At 45.7% G+C, this 17,691-nt stretch overlaps 1 protein-coding gene across 1 annotated transcript; it reads left to right on the forward strand.

The window, feature by feature from the left end:
• Positions 1-9,637: 9,637 nt before the first annotated feature.
• On the forward strand, positions 9,638-17,447 carry LOC119175605 (uncharacterized). Its single transcript, XM_037426506.2, has 3 exons — positions 9,638-9,995; positions 12,284-12,389; positions 16,644-17,447. The coding sequence occupies exon 3, from the start codon at positions 16,743-16,745 to the stop codon at positions 17,196-17,198; it is 456 nt and encodes a 151-aa protein (XP_037282403.2). The 5' UTR covers positions 9,638-9,995; positions 12,284-12,389; positions 16,644-16,742; the 3' UTR covers positions 17,199-17,447.
• Positions 17,448-17,691: the final 244 nt, after the last annotated feature.

Below are 17,691 nucleotides of genomic sequence, written 5' to 3' on the forward strand. Positions count from 1 at the left end.
TACTGAGGTACATTCCAACCAGTCACCGGAACTTTCGTCCGCGTTCCGTAGTCGACAGTGTGCCGTGCAGTCGGAAAAGTTACGCTACTCATCGCAAAACACCTGTACGCAATGCTGGTGCGCTTTTTGCAGCCGGCGGACTGTTATGAAGTGGCTGAGTTCCCTTGCGTTACAGGTTGTGTAGACTATACACACGTGCGTATCAATAGCCCCGGTGTCGACAACACCGAAGAGTTCCGTAACCGCAAAGCCTATTTCTGTTTTTCTATAACACGACGACATTTTCCGTCTCTTTCGGTAAAAAAAAAATGACTCGGTGCTGTGTCCGTGTGCCTCGTCTATCCTTTCGTCCCGTCTAGTGCGCTGTTTCTCGATCAGAAAGGCATCGCTTGTAGCACAACGCTAGGTAAAATTACACAGACTTAAAAAGGAGGTGCCCCTATCACGGTTTTTTTTTTATCCGCGTCACCATCATGCAGCGATACATTGCTGCACCCCGCGAGACAGAATTCTGCTTAGGGCAATATCCTGACCTCCGCTTTTTCTGTTGTTTACCAAGCTCAACAAAAGGGTACGAATCACATTTGTTCCCAGAACTTGTTTTTTCTTTTTATAATAACTGCGACCACACAGGCGAACAGAAAGGCTAATACCGTGAAAATCGCATCACCTCGTGAGCCAGGACAGCACAAATACATGCCATGGCGTTCGATTGAGAAAACAAAAACGACGAAAGAACCCAATGCGATACTTAATTCGCCTCCAAACAAGCAACCGTGGAGAAATGCACCGCATTTGGTTGGCCACTAAAACCAGCGGGCAACGAACGCTTTACAGAAGCAACACTGCGCATCGCTGTGGTGGCAGGCACCACGTGCCGCTCGTTAGGCGTAAAATGGCAAGAATATGCTTGTGGCCCTTCGTTTTTATAGTTATTTTAAAACGTATGGTATTTTTTGGTCTAATGCATGCCTTACGCGAACAACTTCATTACTACCCTCGTTAGCAGGCGAGCAGCGTGTTTCTGCTTTGAAGCTCGTTCTTGACTTGACCAAGCAAGACAGCCTGAGCATCCATAGAACGCGAAGGCTAACTTGGGCGTTTTGAAGTCCACTGCTTGCTTCGCGCCGACATGCTCAAGTTAAGTTGAAGTCGCGAGCCAAGTAACATCTCTGCATTCGGGGCTAAGTTTTACACCATGCCACGGTGGGATGTGGCTTCGCGCAGCGCCACACGCGAATACGACATAGTTTAAAACTCCTGCTAATGGAAGGCTTCAAAGGCGCGGTATAATACATGCACCTTACGCCTCCACAAGTAATACCTGCCTTTTTAATTGCACTGTCTCTCATAGTCTTTAAAAGGTCTTATGTGCTCTGAAAACATACATCGTTTCTGTCCCAATACACTTGTAATAAAATTTGGCACATTGAATTTTGTATTCAAAGACTGCGACCACGTGAAGTGATTGCCCTGCTGCACGCGTTGTTTCTTCGGCCGACAAGAAGAGAAGCACAGCCTGTAAACGATGTCACATTCACGCTTAATTAGTAACGCCACAGTGAGGGTTTGATGCTCTGTACCTCAACACACCCTGCATGCGAGATTGCTTGACTGAAAATTCAGCGTCTATCTCAAAACCCGCAAAGTTCATAGACTGTCGCGCAGCCTAGTGGAACTCGGAAGCATCCTCTCGAGGATTATCAGTAGGCAGAGGCTCCTTTGTTCAGCTGTGCTAGCCTCAGTGTTAACGCGTTAGCAAGAAACGAACACAAACCACTTTGTTGAATATACCGGACCATTAGAGACGCAATAAATCTGATTAGTTCTTGCGATACGCGAAGTTTTCTCGAAAATACGTGGCAATTCGCACGTTCGTATATAGCCTGCAGAGTACACATATGAGCTTCGCGGGATATTTTGAAGCCACGTTGGATAGATAAATGTTATCGTCTGACCTTTGCAGTTCAAACTCAACTTGTTTTACGTGCGTATAGCATTCGTTGGTGCTTTTGTAGTGCATGAGTCCCAAAACATTCATTGTACGCGGAAAACAGCGCAGCCTCGCGATTTGCTCTTCCAAACCTTGGCCAACGCTGCCCTGTTTGACTTTTACGTTCGTTCATAGATGGCAGCACACTGCAAGCAATTCGCTTCTTGCCAAGTGTCGGTGAAACGTTTTTTGTGCGCCCAGATAAACGTTGTAAGTGACGCGTTGCTGGCGTTATTAAAGTCTTTCGGCGGAGAGAATTTCTCAGACTACTTTCAGCAGTGGTCTTAAAGAAATCGTCTTGACGTGGAGGATTTTTCACTGGACGTAGAACACACCGATAGTGACAGTGGCGATGAACTATCAGCTGCTAACTCACGGGCAGCGAGTTGCACTTCAAGTACTTTCATGCGTTAATGTTTTTTTTTTTCACTCATAAGTCGCTTTCATTTTATTTATTGATTAATTTTCTTCAGCGAGCTGTAAACAAAAGCATAGTTTTGGGGGCGAAGCTCCTCAAGGCATGGTCGGTCGTCACCTGTATGTATACATGTATGTAGTAACCACCTCACAGCATACCATTGTAGTGAATGATGATGAGTGTGGCGAAGCTTCGGAGGGTTTTATCGGGAAACCATGAATCATCCACTGGCCCGTTCCGTCCATTGTGTGTCTGTCTATTTGACGCACGGATGGACGCACGGAAGGTCGCATGGACGGAAGCACCGACAAACAGACGCACGGATGGACGCACGGAAAAGCGCACGGGCGGACGGACGGCCGGACAGGCGGATGCGCGGACGGATGCACGGACGGACAGAATCAAGAACAAACAGACGGATGGAAGCGCGTACGGGCTGGCGGACGCTTCGCCCCACTCATCATTATTCCCTCCGTAGATATGCTGTGATTTTTTTCTTGTGCATTGCATGCAGCCCATTACAATGGGTATTACTGAGCGCTGCATGCGGCCAGCACACTCGAGCTCGACCAGAGATTGATTGATTGATATGTGGGGTTTAACGTCCCAAAACCACTATATGATTATGTGAGACGCCGTAGTGGAGGGCTCCGGAAATTTAGACCACCTGGGGTTCTTTAACGTGCACCCAAATCTGAGCACACGGGCCTACAACATTTCCGCCTCCATCGGAAATGCAGCCGCCGAAGCCGGGATTTGAACCCGCGCCCTGCGGGTCAGCAGCCGACCCGCAGACTAGACCACCGCGGCGGGGCAAGCTCGACCAGAGAAGTGAAATGGTTAGAGCAATGAAACGTACAGTTACGACTACAGTCCACGCTAACTTCTCAAACACTTCACCGGAGCCGTCCGAACGACGCTGTTGTTTGACAAATTTCCCCAATTTTGACGTTGAAAAAAGCGTACGCGTGTCCATACCGTTGTTTCAATCGCACTGATGGAAGCTGCAACATCCAAGTTTGCAGGGAAATGCGCCCTGTTAGTCTGATCATGGCTGTAACACAAGCACTACTTATTGGAAAGTTAAATGCTTGTGTTCTGTTGAAGAAGCAACTCCATGGTGCTTACGGCGCAAGTAATGACGACGGCGTAATAATTTTGCGAACCATCGCTACGTTAAACATTCGGTACCGTGCAGACGCTACGGCGCGCTACTCGCTAGTGGCCCACTAGTGCGGCAAATCCGTCTGGCAAGCTTGGCAAAAATTACCTCAGAGTGCCATGTACTTCATACGTCAATTCCAGTTCGCGCAGTTTTCTGTAGCACGCGCAAGATTACGCAACGTGTCGTTGATGCATGGTCGATCGATCAACCGTCACCACCACCCTTTGCATTGCGGCAAGAAATGAGGTAGCGAACCTTAAGCAGTTCCTATCGTTTGGGAGTGTACCTTAATCTGACCAGTCCGACCTACATTCATTCGACAATTAAGAGTTCATCCGGTGAAAGCGGCAGGAGGCCTATGTCCGCGCGTTCCTTCTTTTGCAATGCGAGTTCACGGGCTGATCATCCTCTCGCAGCCGTCTTGAATTGCACGGTGCGCCACCTATATCCCGCAGAGTTTGCGAATATAAAAGCTCCAGATGAATCGAAAGGACAATTTTTCGAAAAACGAATATATTAACCAAGAAAATTAAATTGCTTACCATCATGGAGATAACAACAAGACTGTTAAGACTTTTTGTCAAAATGAATATAACGCCTGTGAGGGGAAATTTTATGTACATAGCTAAATGGGCCGAGTAAAATTATTGGTAAAATGAGAAGATTCTATGGTTTCCCAACCACCATTAGAAAACAGAAGGATTGTGTTAGACACTATAATAGTAGCTTACGGCGTTTAGTCGATAGTTATCGCTGATACTATGTTAATAGTTATGTACTAATTGCCTGGCAAATTGTATTTATTGTTTACACATTGAAGGCCTGACCTTTGATAGAAAAATTGTGAGCATGTGTGTGCGTGCGTGCGCGCGCCCGTGAGTGTGTGTAATGTGTCTGTGTTTGTGCGCGTGTTCTTGCAGGAGGAGGAAGTGTGCATGCATACAAGCATTTACATAACATGCACGCTTGCTCTCATGTAAAGGCTTGGGCCAGTTCATGAAGGAAACTGCGGCGCTGTTGTTTACCGCCCAACGTACCAGGTTCGGATGCACTTGTCAAAAGTCAATTTTTATGAAAGGGAGCACGGCGATGCGTGGCCTGCGCGCTCCGGCGGCTGCTGGCAGCGCGTTCAAGCGGGAGCGAGAGCAACCACAGTCTCTTTTCGCGTCATCTCGCGGCGAGCAAAAGAACCATGCACAAGCCCTGTTGTGGTCATCTACTGGGGCAGCGCCGCAGGAAACTTAGTTACTTAGGAAGCGCCTGTTTACTACAAATAATGTTGCTCCTAAAAATGCTAGCCTCGCTTCGTAAAACATTCGAGTTTGTTGCTATCGCAATCATTGATTCGCCCTTTTGTCGAAGCTGTGACTTTTTTGTGATCGTTGCGCACCCACATTTCCCATGGCACCGCATTCATTTTAATACACAACATGAAGTGGCAGGAAGGGAAAGGTGGGAGCTTGCGACGAAAACATTGTTTACAGTAGTTGTGTCGAGCCGATGTGGTAGCTCAGTTGGCAGAGCATAAGATGTGTTGTTCGAAGGTCGCAGGTTTGGTCCCTGCCAACGGCAAGTTATCTTTTCATTCACATTTCCTTCTTCACGTTTACGTTACAATTACTCCTAATAACACTCTCTATACATTCCTTAGCATTATTGCCTGTGAAATCCAATTATTATTGCGTCTATCAAAAGATCTTGAGGAATACAAGTCCGCTTAATTGTCAAAATGTCGGCTCCACATAACCCCTGTTTACAGATTTATTAATACACAGCATGACGCACGTTGTGTTCATAAAAAGCATTTGCAAGCGATTGCAAGTGTCCACCATAGGCTGAGAAATTAAAAAAAACTATAATGTATAGCGGCTGAGTTCATAAAACTTATTTCATAAGTGATCTCTTGCGTTGAACTGTGGCCTTCGATAATGATATATTACGTCGGGAATGATGACTGGTTGCACCAATTTTTACGTCCAATTTTAGCGTGAAATCGTTTCATGAACACGCATAGCGATATTGAATTCACGTACTGTGTATGGGTGTAAGATGTAGCAAACACGGAGGTAAGAGTTGTCCGGTAAGTATACAAGGTGCGATGCCTAACCAGCCGTCATGAAGCGATCTCATTTGACGGCGTCCTCTCGGTTCTTGAAATCCTGAAAGCAGTGCGCCATACGTGTCTTTGTTCGTGGCAGGTTTGAGTACAGCTAGGCGCCTGAGATGCTGTGGCTTGCGCCAGCCTGTGCCGTTAGTTGTCGATCGTCGTCTTTGATGCCTGTAGTGTTTCGGCCTCGGTACCTGAAAACCTGGTTGCCGCTGGTGCAACACTCGCTCCACAGCTTCCACTACAGCCGCATAAGTTTTATATGTAAGCAGTTGTTTGCACTTGCGTAACGATGCCAACAGCAAAATGAATTTCAGAATAATGCTAAGTTGGGCACATTGTTTCCCATCTATACTGTCTCTCTGCAAAAAAATCAATGAAACACGCTTCCCTTTCTTTTTTTCTCCTTTAGTGCTTCTGTCATACATTTGCGCAGTTACATTATAAAGCAAGATAGATATTATAAACGCCAGAAGCATTCATAAGAAGCCTAAATGTAGCGCTTGTCTTCGTGAGAATGGTAGCCCTTGGCCGTGCTATATAAGTCAGCTTCAGTGGGTGGCGCTTAGCTACGATTGGCGCTAACCTGACGTGACGGCTATACTACAGGAGTACGTATGAAATGTTTATAAAGTTGTATAGCCAACACAGTAACCGATTGACGTTTCACGAACATTGGGGGCCTTTCCCAAAGCAGCTCCGAGACCTGCCGTGGCTCTATGCTAGAATGCTCGATTGCCACGCAGAATGCTAGGGTTGAATTCCTCCTGCAACCCTGGCGTTTATTCTTTGCATTCGTCGGCTCAACGCTACACATTGCATTCTCTTTTATTAACGTTTTCGCGTTAAAATAGCCATTGTCGGTTCTCGCAGTTCTTAGATAGTTATAATCTGTCAATCACCTGTGAGTGTTACACGCATACCGTGGCTTGTGGTATACGGGTATGTGCCACATATGTGTGGAGGAAAGCGTAGACAGCATACGTGACGGAATCGTCAAGTTATTCATGTCATCTATCTATCTATCTATCTATCTATCTATCTATCTATCTATCTATCTATCTATCTATCTATCTATCTATCTATCTATCTATCTATCTATCTATCTATCTATCTATCTATCTATATATCTATCTATCTATCTATCTATCTATCTATCTATCTATCTATCTATCTATCTATCTATCTATCTATCTATCTATCTATCTATCTATCTATCTATCTATCTATCTATCTATCTATCTATCTATCTATCTATCTATCTATCTATCTATCTGTCTATCTATCTATCTATCTATCTATCTATCTATCTATCTATCTATCTATCTATCTATCTATCTATCTATCTATCTATATGCCTACGTCTAGCTGACCTCGTGATCGTCTCTTTAGCTTGACACGTACGAAACTTTGCATAGAAAGGAAAAGTGTATGATGAGCATGATGTATTTATTTATTCAACAATACTGTAGGCTTTCTTTAGAGCCATACAGGAAGCGGGCATACATCATTACAGGTAACCAAGTAGATACAAAGTTCAGGAAATTCAACATTTTGTGGGACGATACGCACAACAGTGAAACACTTACAATAGCGGGTGCAACAATACTACATTGGTGCTCTTCGCATACACCAGAAGACGAGAAAAAAAGGAAAAAAAAAGTAATAAAAACCACCTACTACGCATGAAAAACAATATATATGTACAAAGATTACAATACACAACTGCAAAACACGTTTTTTGTTATCGCAGCAACGAGAACAGCAAAATGTAACTATACTGGCTCAGTTGACTGCTCCACAAAAGAACAAAATTCATCAATATTTGTAATATTAACAACTTCATCTGGTAGGGCGTTCCAAGCGGTGACAGCGCGAGGGAAAAAGGAATATTTAAATACATTGCTGTGGGCACTGAAGGAACGTATACATTTATCATGGTTCGTGCTACTAGAACGGCGGCTAGGCGGATGAATATCGTCGTCTTTAAAGAACTTAAGGTTACCGTGAAAAAGGAGATAAAAAACTTCATGGAAGCAACATGACGCCGGCTAGAGAGAGTTGCTAGGTGCGCTTGATGACGCATGTCCGTTGCACTGTCGCGCCAGGAGTATTTTGAGTATATAAACCTCAGGGCCCTGTTCTTCGATTTTTCAAGTTTTTCGAAAAGATAGTTTTTATGAGGGCCCCACACTATACTTCAGTATTCTAGAATGGGTATTCTAGAAGGTCATTGCATGAATAGCGTGAAATACTCAGCAAGTACGCCATGAAACCCCTTTTTTTAGTCACGCATGACATAACGGAGGCCTTTGAAAATTCCGACCACCTGGGGTTCTTTAACGTGCACCCAAATCTTAAGAACGCGGGTTTCAAGCATTTTCGCCTTCATTGAAATTGGGGCCACCGCGGCACGCATTCGATATCACAACCATAGGAGCAGCTGTCGAGCACTTAAACTGCCAGTCCACCATGGCGGGTGCCCCAAATACTCATTTTTTATCTTGTAGAGTGCGGCGGGTCAACGAGGCCAAGCCGTTCTTCGCATTTGACGCAATGTTTTTTTCTTTTTTTGTTGTCTTGCTTGCTTGCTTGTTTTGACACTCGCTGTTTCATTGATTGCCTATGATAACGTGCATGGACTGCTGGACGACCACGGTTGCTCCGAAAAGTCTCTTTTCATGACAACCTCTTGGCTTATTTTTATCAAATGTCTATTTCTTCATTCATAAGCGATAACTACTGGTCTCCCAACGTAAATCTCACCACAATGTGTCAAATTAACAGTCATTGGTACTGTTTGTTCTTCTCTTTCCTTATTGAAGATCATTTAGTGATTACGGTGCTCGAGTTGCCGAGCCGAAGGTTGTGCGATCGAACTCCGGCCGAACTTCGAAGGGGGCAAAATGCCTGTGGCTCGTATATTTAAATAAATGTGCACGTTAAAGGGCAGCAGATAGTCCAAAATGTTGGAATCCTCCACCACAGCGTCCTTCGTAATCAAATTGTGGTTTAAAGAAGTTAAAAGCCAGATATTATAATATCTCACTTGTTTATATTCCTGCAAACTTAAGAGATCTAAGAAAGGCGAGTAAGAAGACAAAAAAAATTTTTATAACCATACTTACTTTACTTTCATAGTGTAAAAGGGGGGCAAAATACAGTAATTACTCCAGTCGATAAATAAGGGTTAAAAAGAAAAAGATAACTCAAATAAATCTGCTCGTGTAACTTAAGGTCTCAGTGAATTGGGATGACGTTGGTAAGCCTCGATGTTAAAGACGAAGGATAGGAGGAAGGGCTCACTTCTAGGATTTGATTTCAGCGCAAGAGAAAAGAAATCAGACTCATTTCCTTCGAAAAGAAGCGCCCACACAAGCGATTGTTTATCGTGCGCTGAATATTGTCGTCAGCTCGAAATGCCGCAAAGTCGTTGACCAGCGTCGAGTCTCGACAGGACAGCTACTATTTCATTCTTCAATTCCAAGGCGCCTATGGCTGATTATAAAGTCGTGCAGCTCATCACATAGCCATCTTTTTGTTAGAGAAAACTGATGCTGGTCCAGTATTATGGCACGCGGTTGCGGTTATGTGAAATTTCCATCATCCTTATATGACATGAACTTCCGTATTGTCAGCACTCTAGCCGATATTCGATCGAACAAACTTTTGCGGGTTTTCTGTCTATCCCGCCATATCTGAATAAACCTGCGCTATAGACGCTATCCCTACCACATATAAATCAAGCCATTGTGAATCGCTGATAACACTAGACGAAATGCTATGCCACAATATATCTCTTGATTTTGGCGTTACGCTGAGGGCGTGGGCAAACGCGACTTCAGCCTCGTTCGATTGACAAGTACGGTGCGGCATATCACTGTCAAAGGAACAAAACAACCAGGTAACTGATAAGAAAGCTCGCCGGGCCACCCGGAGCAGTTGTAGCGCAGGGACCGTGTAGCTCGTACGACCTCATGGCGTTTTGTGTTCTACGAGAGCTCGCTGAAGACGCTATGCTGCAACGTTTGGGGATAGGCGTACGGCAGAGCCGCTAACACAGAATCTCTTCGCGTTTTCGCGTGGTCGAGCACAGAGAATTCATCTCCGTATGGCTTTCCACACGCCCCAGGCCCTCTTCTGAGCGAGACACGGCAGACTGTGAATTAGATTTGACCAGCTGAGGTCGGCCACGCGCCTAGATTAATGTATGAACTTCACTCTCATCGAATAGTGGCTGCCGCGGTCGGGATTGGATCTAGGACCTCGAGTTCAGCGAAACTACCTCATAGCCATTGGTCTGCAGTGGCAGGTAAGAACTATTGCTACCGCCATTGGACACAAACTTTCTTTCTGTAGTATTGAAAGGGCGTGAAAGGAGGCAATCCTCAAAATTATATACATTCACTGCAAAGTGCTTTCAATATCTGCAGTAACACCATTATTACCGTGTTCTCACGTTACTTCAAGGCGCCATCGATATACATATCGATGGCAGTTTGAAAGCCTCCTTAAGAACAGTGAAAATATTTTTTTACTTTTTCTCTTTCTATGTTTTCTTTGTCCCTCTCCCTCTCCCCCTCTCTTTCTTTCTCTCTCTCTCTCTTTCTATATATATATATATATATATATATATATAAATATATATATATATATATATATATATATGTATATATATATATATATATATATATATATATATATATATATATTTATATATATGCTGAGTTGAACCAAAGAATGTATCAGATAAAAAACGAAAAAGAAAAAAATGATACGTTAGGTTGTGTGCTTATCTGGGGCTCACACCATGTTACGCCTATAAGTTCGCTTATGGTTCGACATAACGTCGGCACTCGTGTTAGTACATCAGTTTTATCAAAGCGAAGTGCCCGTTACGGTACAGATATTTTAAGTAGCTTTCAATGGCGTATTCATCCAGGTTCGAGCACCGCTTGAGAATATCTTGCTCAGGGAAGGCATATGTCATATTTATTGCATTGTGATAAAAGCAGATAGCCAATGCTGATGATTGATTTGATTGATTGATATGTGGGGTTTAACGTCCCATAACCACCATATGATTATGAGAGACGCCGTGGTGGAGGGTTGGAAATTTGGACCACCATGGGTTCTTTAACGTGCACCGAAATCTGAGCACACGGGCCGACAACATTTCCACCTCCATCGGAAATGCAGCCGCCGTAGCCGGGATACGATCCCGCGACCTGCGGGTCAGCAGCCGAGTACCTTAGCCACTAGAATACCACGCTGGGGCTAAGGCACGAGAACACATATTAGTTCGAGACTGTCCTCCTTTCGCGTCGCAGCAGATGACGGGGGCCTCTAGGCTGGCTGACGAGGTTGTGCAAGCGTTAGCCGAAAGCGACACTGTGTGATGGTCTGGTAGACTATTTTCTTAAACCGCGAGCGGGCTTCATTGCGCTTCCTTGAGGTCCTAGTTGCTAGTGCTCGAGTTGGAGGAAAAGATCGGGGAACTTCTTTTTCTTCTTTTTGCTCTCTTCCCATGGCTCATGCCTAATGCAGGGGATTGACGGAGTGTTAGGGACTTTTGCTTTTATTCACCTAACACTTCTCTTCTCATGGCTTGTACCCGATGAAGGACGTTGGCCGAGTGTTAGGTGATTTTTGTTTTTATTCACCTAACACTCAGCCAACCCCCCATTGGGTACGAGCCATGAGAAGAGAAGAAGAATAAGTAGTTCCCGATCTTTTCCTCAAATCTAGATAATTCACATACTTGTTATACTTTTGGGTGACTACGTGCCATAAATGTGGTTCAGCGTGACTTTCAGCACGATAAACTGCAAAAAGTAGCAAGGCCTCTCCTCACAACTTCGTATTAATCTTTCGTGGTTAGGGGCACTTTAATGAGCCTATAGGTCAAACATTAGGAAGCCTTGCTCATAAATTCGTATTAATCGAGGAACTGATCGATAGAGCGCATTTACTTCATCGTCTTTATTTCGTGTATAGACCGTGTGACTCATGAACACAGGGGAGCTTGGATGCTGTGTTTCAAGAGAGTCTCACTTCTTGCAGTGGCAGTATTCGTTCAGAGGCGAATTTCTGATGTTACTTGAATTTGCTATACGAAAGTAACATAGAAATTTTCTGATGAGGTATTTGTGTACGTGAGCGAAATAAGGGGATCTAGTGCTCGCTAGAAGATAAAAGGCGCAATGTTGGCAAATAAATACAATTTGTCAGGTACTACCAGTAGATGTGTGTTAACAACTTCCCGAAAAATGCAACATTTATAGCTGCCCCAGTTGAAACCAACCACGTTGTCCTCAGAAGCCAGTATTTCTTCGGTTAGGTCGTTTGTCGCGTGCCCCGTGCTTGGAACATACCACGAGGCGGGTGGATCGGCATCGCGAAATGCGCCAGCTGCTGGCCGCTGCAGCCGCGGCGTAGCCTGACGAGCTTACCGGCTGTGACCACAGACCACCCAGCTTGCCGGGTCGGCGCTGTTGCTCCAGGGTCACAGACTTATTCGTAATCGTGTGCATGAACGTCGGTCGAACGGCTCCCGTATCCACGCGTCGCCGCTATCATGTCAATTATCTGTCTTCACAGGAGCTTGGAGCTTTATCAACCGGAAAGCGCCCTTCGAGGCGGTATCGGAGCTGTGGAGAAGACATACAAGCTGCGTGGACGGCGCAACAGTTGAATTGATCAATCTGTAAGTGCTTCGCTCGGATATCTCTTGTGCACAGATGTATCGATAACGATACCACATCGATGACGCGCGTGGTGCTGTGAAGGTACAGGATGAGTCGTTGTGGTGCAGAACGTGGACAGCAAGCGACCAACGCAGTTTGTGGATTCTGCAGCATTGTTTAGGAAGGTTTGATAAAAAAACGTGCATAATTATTTTGACATGGCCCTCATAATCTACCTTTCTGCAGACTACAACATGGAACTGTTTCTACCGTTTGACCCGGTGATCGCTTTTTTGTGTGCTATATTATCTCGTCTCCTAATCACGTAGCTACATGTATAACCAGGGTCGTTGATAGCTTTTGACAGTCTCTATTGCTAGGTTCTTGCTTTTTTAATGTTCAGATGAAATGATGTTAGTTCAAATGCCCTCCAGAGATCAAATGCCCCCCTGTGTAATATTATTCGTTATCGCTGCTAAGCTGTCATGCAAGTTCTTACCTATTCACTGTGACAAGATGGAACATTCACTGGATTAGGCAATGCCAAATGTGTGGTAGATTGAGGAATCGGAATTGAGTTAGAGTACGATACTGTATAACTATAGCCTTGATGAAGTGGTTCACAAGAGAAGAGTGTTTTGGCGACTTTCAAGAAAACCAGCACAATTTATTTGAGGCACGTGCATTCCTAACTATAAAAAGTTATTCGCATAACACTTTATGGCGCGAAGCCTCTGAAGCAGTACTAGGGCTTGATGGCAGCATCCCCTCAATAAACCCTGAACAGCAGTGCAGCGGCGAGATCGCACCGGATGGCAGTGGTACTAAGCCCGCCGAACGTGGACGTATCCACTGGCTCGGGGAGGTGTCAGGCTACCGTGGCGGCTATCTGGTTACGCACCTATGCATAGAGACGGCGTGTTTCACGTGCCGATCACACTGTCAGTGTGCCTCTCTATAAGTGTGGCAGCTGGGCGGCCGCTTCGAGCGACGTCTTCTCCCCTGCTAGCTGCGCTGACTGCTACGTAAGGCATCAGAGCTCGGGCGGTTCTACTACGGTGCATCTCACCTCGCAGTTGGAGAAGGCTATCTCCACCGGGACACTGGAGCTTTAGTTAACGGTTACTTAGGGGCTCTGTTCTGGTTGCGTGCATCTGCCAGAGTAAGTTGGGGCTGGTTATTCATATCCATGCAGTGTCTTTTCGTGGTATTGTATTGCAAACTGGCTATTTAGTTTTGTGGTTGTTTTGTACGGGCATCTTGCTATATATATAATATCGTGCATCCTCACCAACTTGTGCAGCATTAAGTTTCTCGAAACAGTGTCCTTCTTGTATTGTTTGTTCTCATTTTAACCTTAACTGTTACCTTTGCGGTCACCTTTTCTGCTCGATTACTTATTGTCATTGATGCCAACGGTTGATTCTAGCAAGCAAGTTAGCGGTGTCAGGTGTTGAGTCTATAATGCCGAAATACTGGCGTCAATTAAGAAAACTCTAGGCATGTATAAGTGATTGCCGACGACAAATGACAAATTAATTCAGCATTTGACGCAGTCATCGAAACGTTTTGTATTATTCTCGTATGGCAGACATCTAGTTTGTCCTTACTACAATGCGTTCTCATGGTGCATGTAGTGTACGTATTATTTCTCGTGACTTTAAAACAGAGGCAGCCAAGGCTAGGTTGCTGGATTGATTGCTTACGTTCGTGGTTTACTGGATTTGTTACCATTTTGAGTTGCGTTACCTAATTGCGTTAGCGTCGGTCGGTTGCAACGTTGTCATGACTCGCACAGAAAATTCTAAAAGCAGTGCTCAAGAATTGATACCATGAAACAACTCATTTGTGGTACCACATGATATACTGGTGGTGTTTCATGGTATGTATGAGATTTCATGCGTTTCGCCTATGAAATACCATCCATAAATTGTCAGTTTCATGGATTGATGGCACTTAACATTGGCCAAGGAATGCTAGAGACGAATGTCAAGACACGATTAAATAATACAATACGTACTTTTGTCACTAGTACAAAAAAATTACGGCATATTCACGGGGTGAATGATGATGAATGGGCGAAGCTCCGGAGGGATTCATCGGTAAACGCTGAATCTTCCGTGTAATTCGCCCAGTCGATCATCATGTAAAGACGTGAGAAACGCTGTGTGTGTATATACACAAATCAACTTTTATTTGTTCTTAGACGATGGATGGCTTGCGATGTCCCTTGCCTCGCGCGCTCGCACATCGGAATTCTGTCTGCGAGCGCGCGCTGCTGCCACCTTGCGCTCTCTCCGCTGTGCAGCCTTATCCATCCGGCGACTTAACAGGCGTGGTACTTGCGGGGCAGCTGCACTAAAAATGAAAGGGCAAACAATGTTATACTAAACAGTGATGTAGCCAGATATTGTTTTATGCATGCCGTATGTATGTTTGCATGTGTTCATGCGTAAACGTACATATAGGTCTGACCCCCCCCCCCCTTCTTGCCTGGCTGTGCTAGTGATACTGTCGAATAGCTTACTGGATTACAAAAGGAAACTCTACTTGATGGGGCTGTTACTACTCCAGCCATTTATGCGGGTTCAGACAGACCTTAGACTTCTTGGATGCTGCATGCGTAGATACGGAATTAGCGTAGCTTCTGATTGATTTGTGGGGTTTAACGTCCCAAAACCACCGTTTTGATTATGAGAGACGCCGTAGTGGAGGGCTCCGGAAATTTCGACCACCTGGGGTTCTTTAACGTGCACCCAAATCTGAGTACACGGGCCTACAACATTTCCGCCTCCATCGGAAATGCAGCCGCCACAGCCGGGATTTGATCCCGAGACCTGCGGGTCAGCAGCCGAGTACCTTAACCACTAGACCACCGTGGCGGGGCAATCAGCGTACCTTCTAGCTACGATATTTCCTCAATTAAATGCTGAAGTAAAAAGAAAAAAGGTCAAACTTATTGGCACCCATTTGGCATATTAGCATAGTTTTCTCTTGAAGCGTGTTCTAATATATATATATATATATATATATATATATATATATATATATATATATATATATATATATATATATATATGTGTATGTATGTGTGTGTGTGTGTGTGTGTGTGTGTGTGTGTGTGTGTGTGTGTGTGTGTGTGTGTGTGTGTGTGTGTAGGTTTGTCCTTTTTTTCTCTTGCGGTCTTGCTCTATTTTTTTCGATCTCTCTTTTGTGTGTTTTCTCTCTCCATAGTAGATTCGCTCGTTCCCTGGCCCATGAGATTTATTGCATCTCACGCCGTACATATTGGTAAACGTGTTCGATCGAATCAGAATATAACGAAGAGGATGAAGAGAGCGCGTGCTGGTTCGTGATGATCGCATTCTGTCAGCACTACACGGACTAGCATAAAGGCTTAGTAAATAGCTCCGCTGCAACTGATGAAGGAAGGAGCTTAGGAGAGAGCCTACCCAGCCGTCGGGCTGGGAAAAAGGCGTGGCGACAATGACGTCTTGGCGGTCATATTCACTGGGCACAGTCGGCGTTTCCATGATCGTGCGGTACGCAGTGTTTTGTGTAGCGGGGTAGCGGTGATAGCATGTGTGCTCTCATAAGCCTTATACCAAACTGTAGAGGGAAATATCCATTGCTTGTGCCTTGTTCTTAGCTTCGCAGTGTTATAACCAGGTTAATCTACCCAGCAAAGTGTATAAAATCTGGTTGTAGCCACGGGGTAGGAACAGTGTGCGAAACGGGTGCAGCTACTTGTGTAAAGCGAAGTGGAAGAACGGCATAGCTTTATATAGTATAGAAAGATTGAGATGGGGGGGGGGGGGGGAGGTTCAAGGTGAGGTGTGTCGCGGTGGTGAGAAGACGATGGGGAAAGGAGGAGAAGAGGACAAAGCGTGGATGTAGTGTTGAGAAGGAAGTGTGGTTCAGAAGGTTCGGAGGGTGCCGCATTGCTTAGCAGAGGCGAATGGAGGAGGATGGCGAGTTCGATGTTGCAGTTATTCAGGGGGTCAAATGTAGAGGAGAAGGTGGTGAGCGGTAACGGGGAGCAGCCACGCAGGCGGTTCGGCATGGGTGAATACAACGTGTGGTCGCGCCAAACGCAGGGAGATTGGTGTTAGTGATGAGGTTGTAGCTTCGCGTTACTCTTGAACTCAATCGCTGAGGCTTCCACTAAGCTTCGATTTCCATCGTGTATTTTTTCTTTGCGCCCTTTCTTTCTTACCTGACATACCAGCAACCATGATGAGCCTTACATTCAGTACCCCACCTACGAACCGCAGGAGCCCAGAATGGAGTGTTTCCACCGTGGCGCTATGTCGCAGCAGCTGCAGCACCTGTGACTACCATCGAGTGCAGCGGCTTCGGCAGTGGCACTCGAAATGGAGGGTTCAACTATCAGCGTCATCAGAGATCCGCAGCCCGCGGCCGGTGACAGGACGTCATCGTTACCACCAATCGTGCACTGCGTGGCGTTTTGCGTCGCCTTCGGGCTCGTGTTCGCCGTGAGCGGCGCCATTCTCCTGTCCAGTGGGCTGCCATACCGGCGGCTCCAGCTTCGAATCATCTCGGCGTGCATGCTCACCTTAGGTGTCGTGCTGCTTGCAGTCGCCGTTGTGCTTATTTTCTCATGGCGCCATCGCCACCAGTCCGGATCCGTCTACCTGGGGTGCGAGGATGCTGCCGCTGCCCCACCGCCAGCCTACGAGGACGTGGTGCTGCCACCACCGTCCTACGAGAGCGTGATGATGCTCGATCATCTCGGGAAGAATGCTGAAGGGGCTGGCTCATCAGATGGCCCACACCACCCGCAGGGATTCGGCGCCAGGCACCACTGACACTTGGCAGTAACGTGCGCGAACTAGTCACTCGCTATTCCCCACGGCTTGCCCGAAGCTGGCGAGACCAAGGCGGAATGATGCATGGCGTGTTATCGCACTAAGCTTTACCGCGTGCTTTTTGATCAAAGCTAGCAGAATAAACAAGTACACGGCGCTTTTCCTGCTACTGACAGCTACTTGCGTGAGGTGTCATGCACCCCTGTACAAGTGCGGCGAAACCGCGATAAATAAATTTTTAAAAATTAAGCAGGTTTTCGGACGTTTGCAGCTGAGCAAGGTAACCATTGGGTCATTGACGCATTACACATTTTTGATAAAGCATGGCCAAGCTGTTGCTATAGCTGTCATATTTATAGCAGTGGCGTATAGCCAGAAATCTGTTTCGGTAGGTTCACGTCCTTGATCTGAAAGGGGGACCGGCGTCGTTTTTTGGTATAGTCAGTATACCAAGGCCGAAAGGAATTTCGGCAAGGGCACGAGCCCAGTGTGC

The sequence above is a fragment of the Rhipicephalus microplus genome, chromosome X (assembly GCF_043290135.1).
Source record: "Rhipicephalus microplus isolate Deutch F79 chromosome X, USDA_Rmic, whole genome shotgun sequence".
NCBI lineage: Eukaryota > Metazoa > Arthropoda > Arachnida > Ixodida > Ixodidae > Rhipicephalus > Rhipicephalus microplus.

Excerpts from the sequence above, each read along its gene's own strand:
- LOC119175605 (XM_037426506.2), top strand. The coding sequence starts at position 16,743 with ATGGAGGGTTCAACTATCAGCGTCATCAGAGATCCGCAGCCCGCGGCC.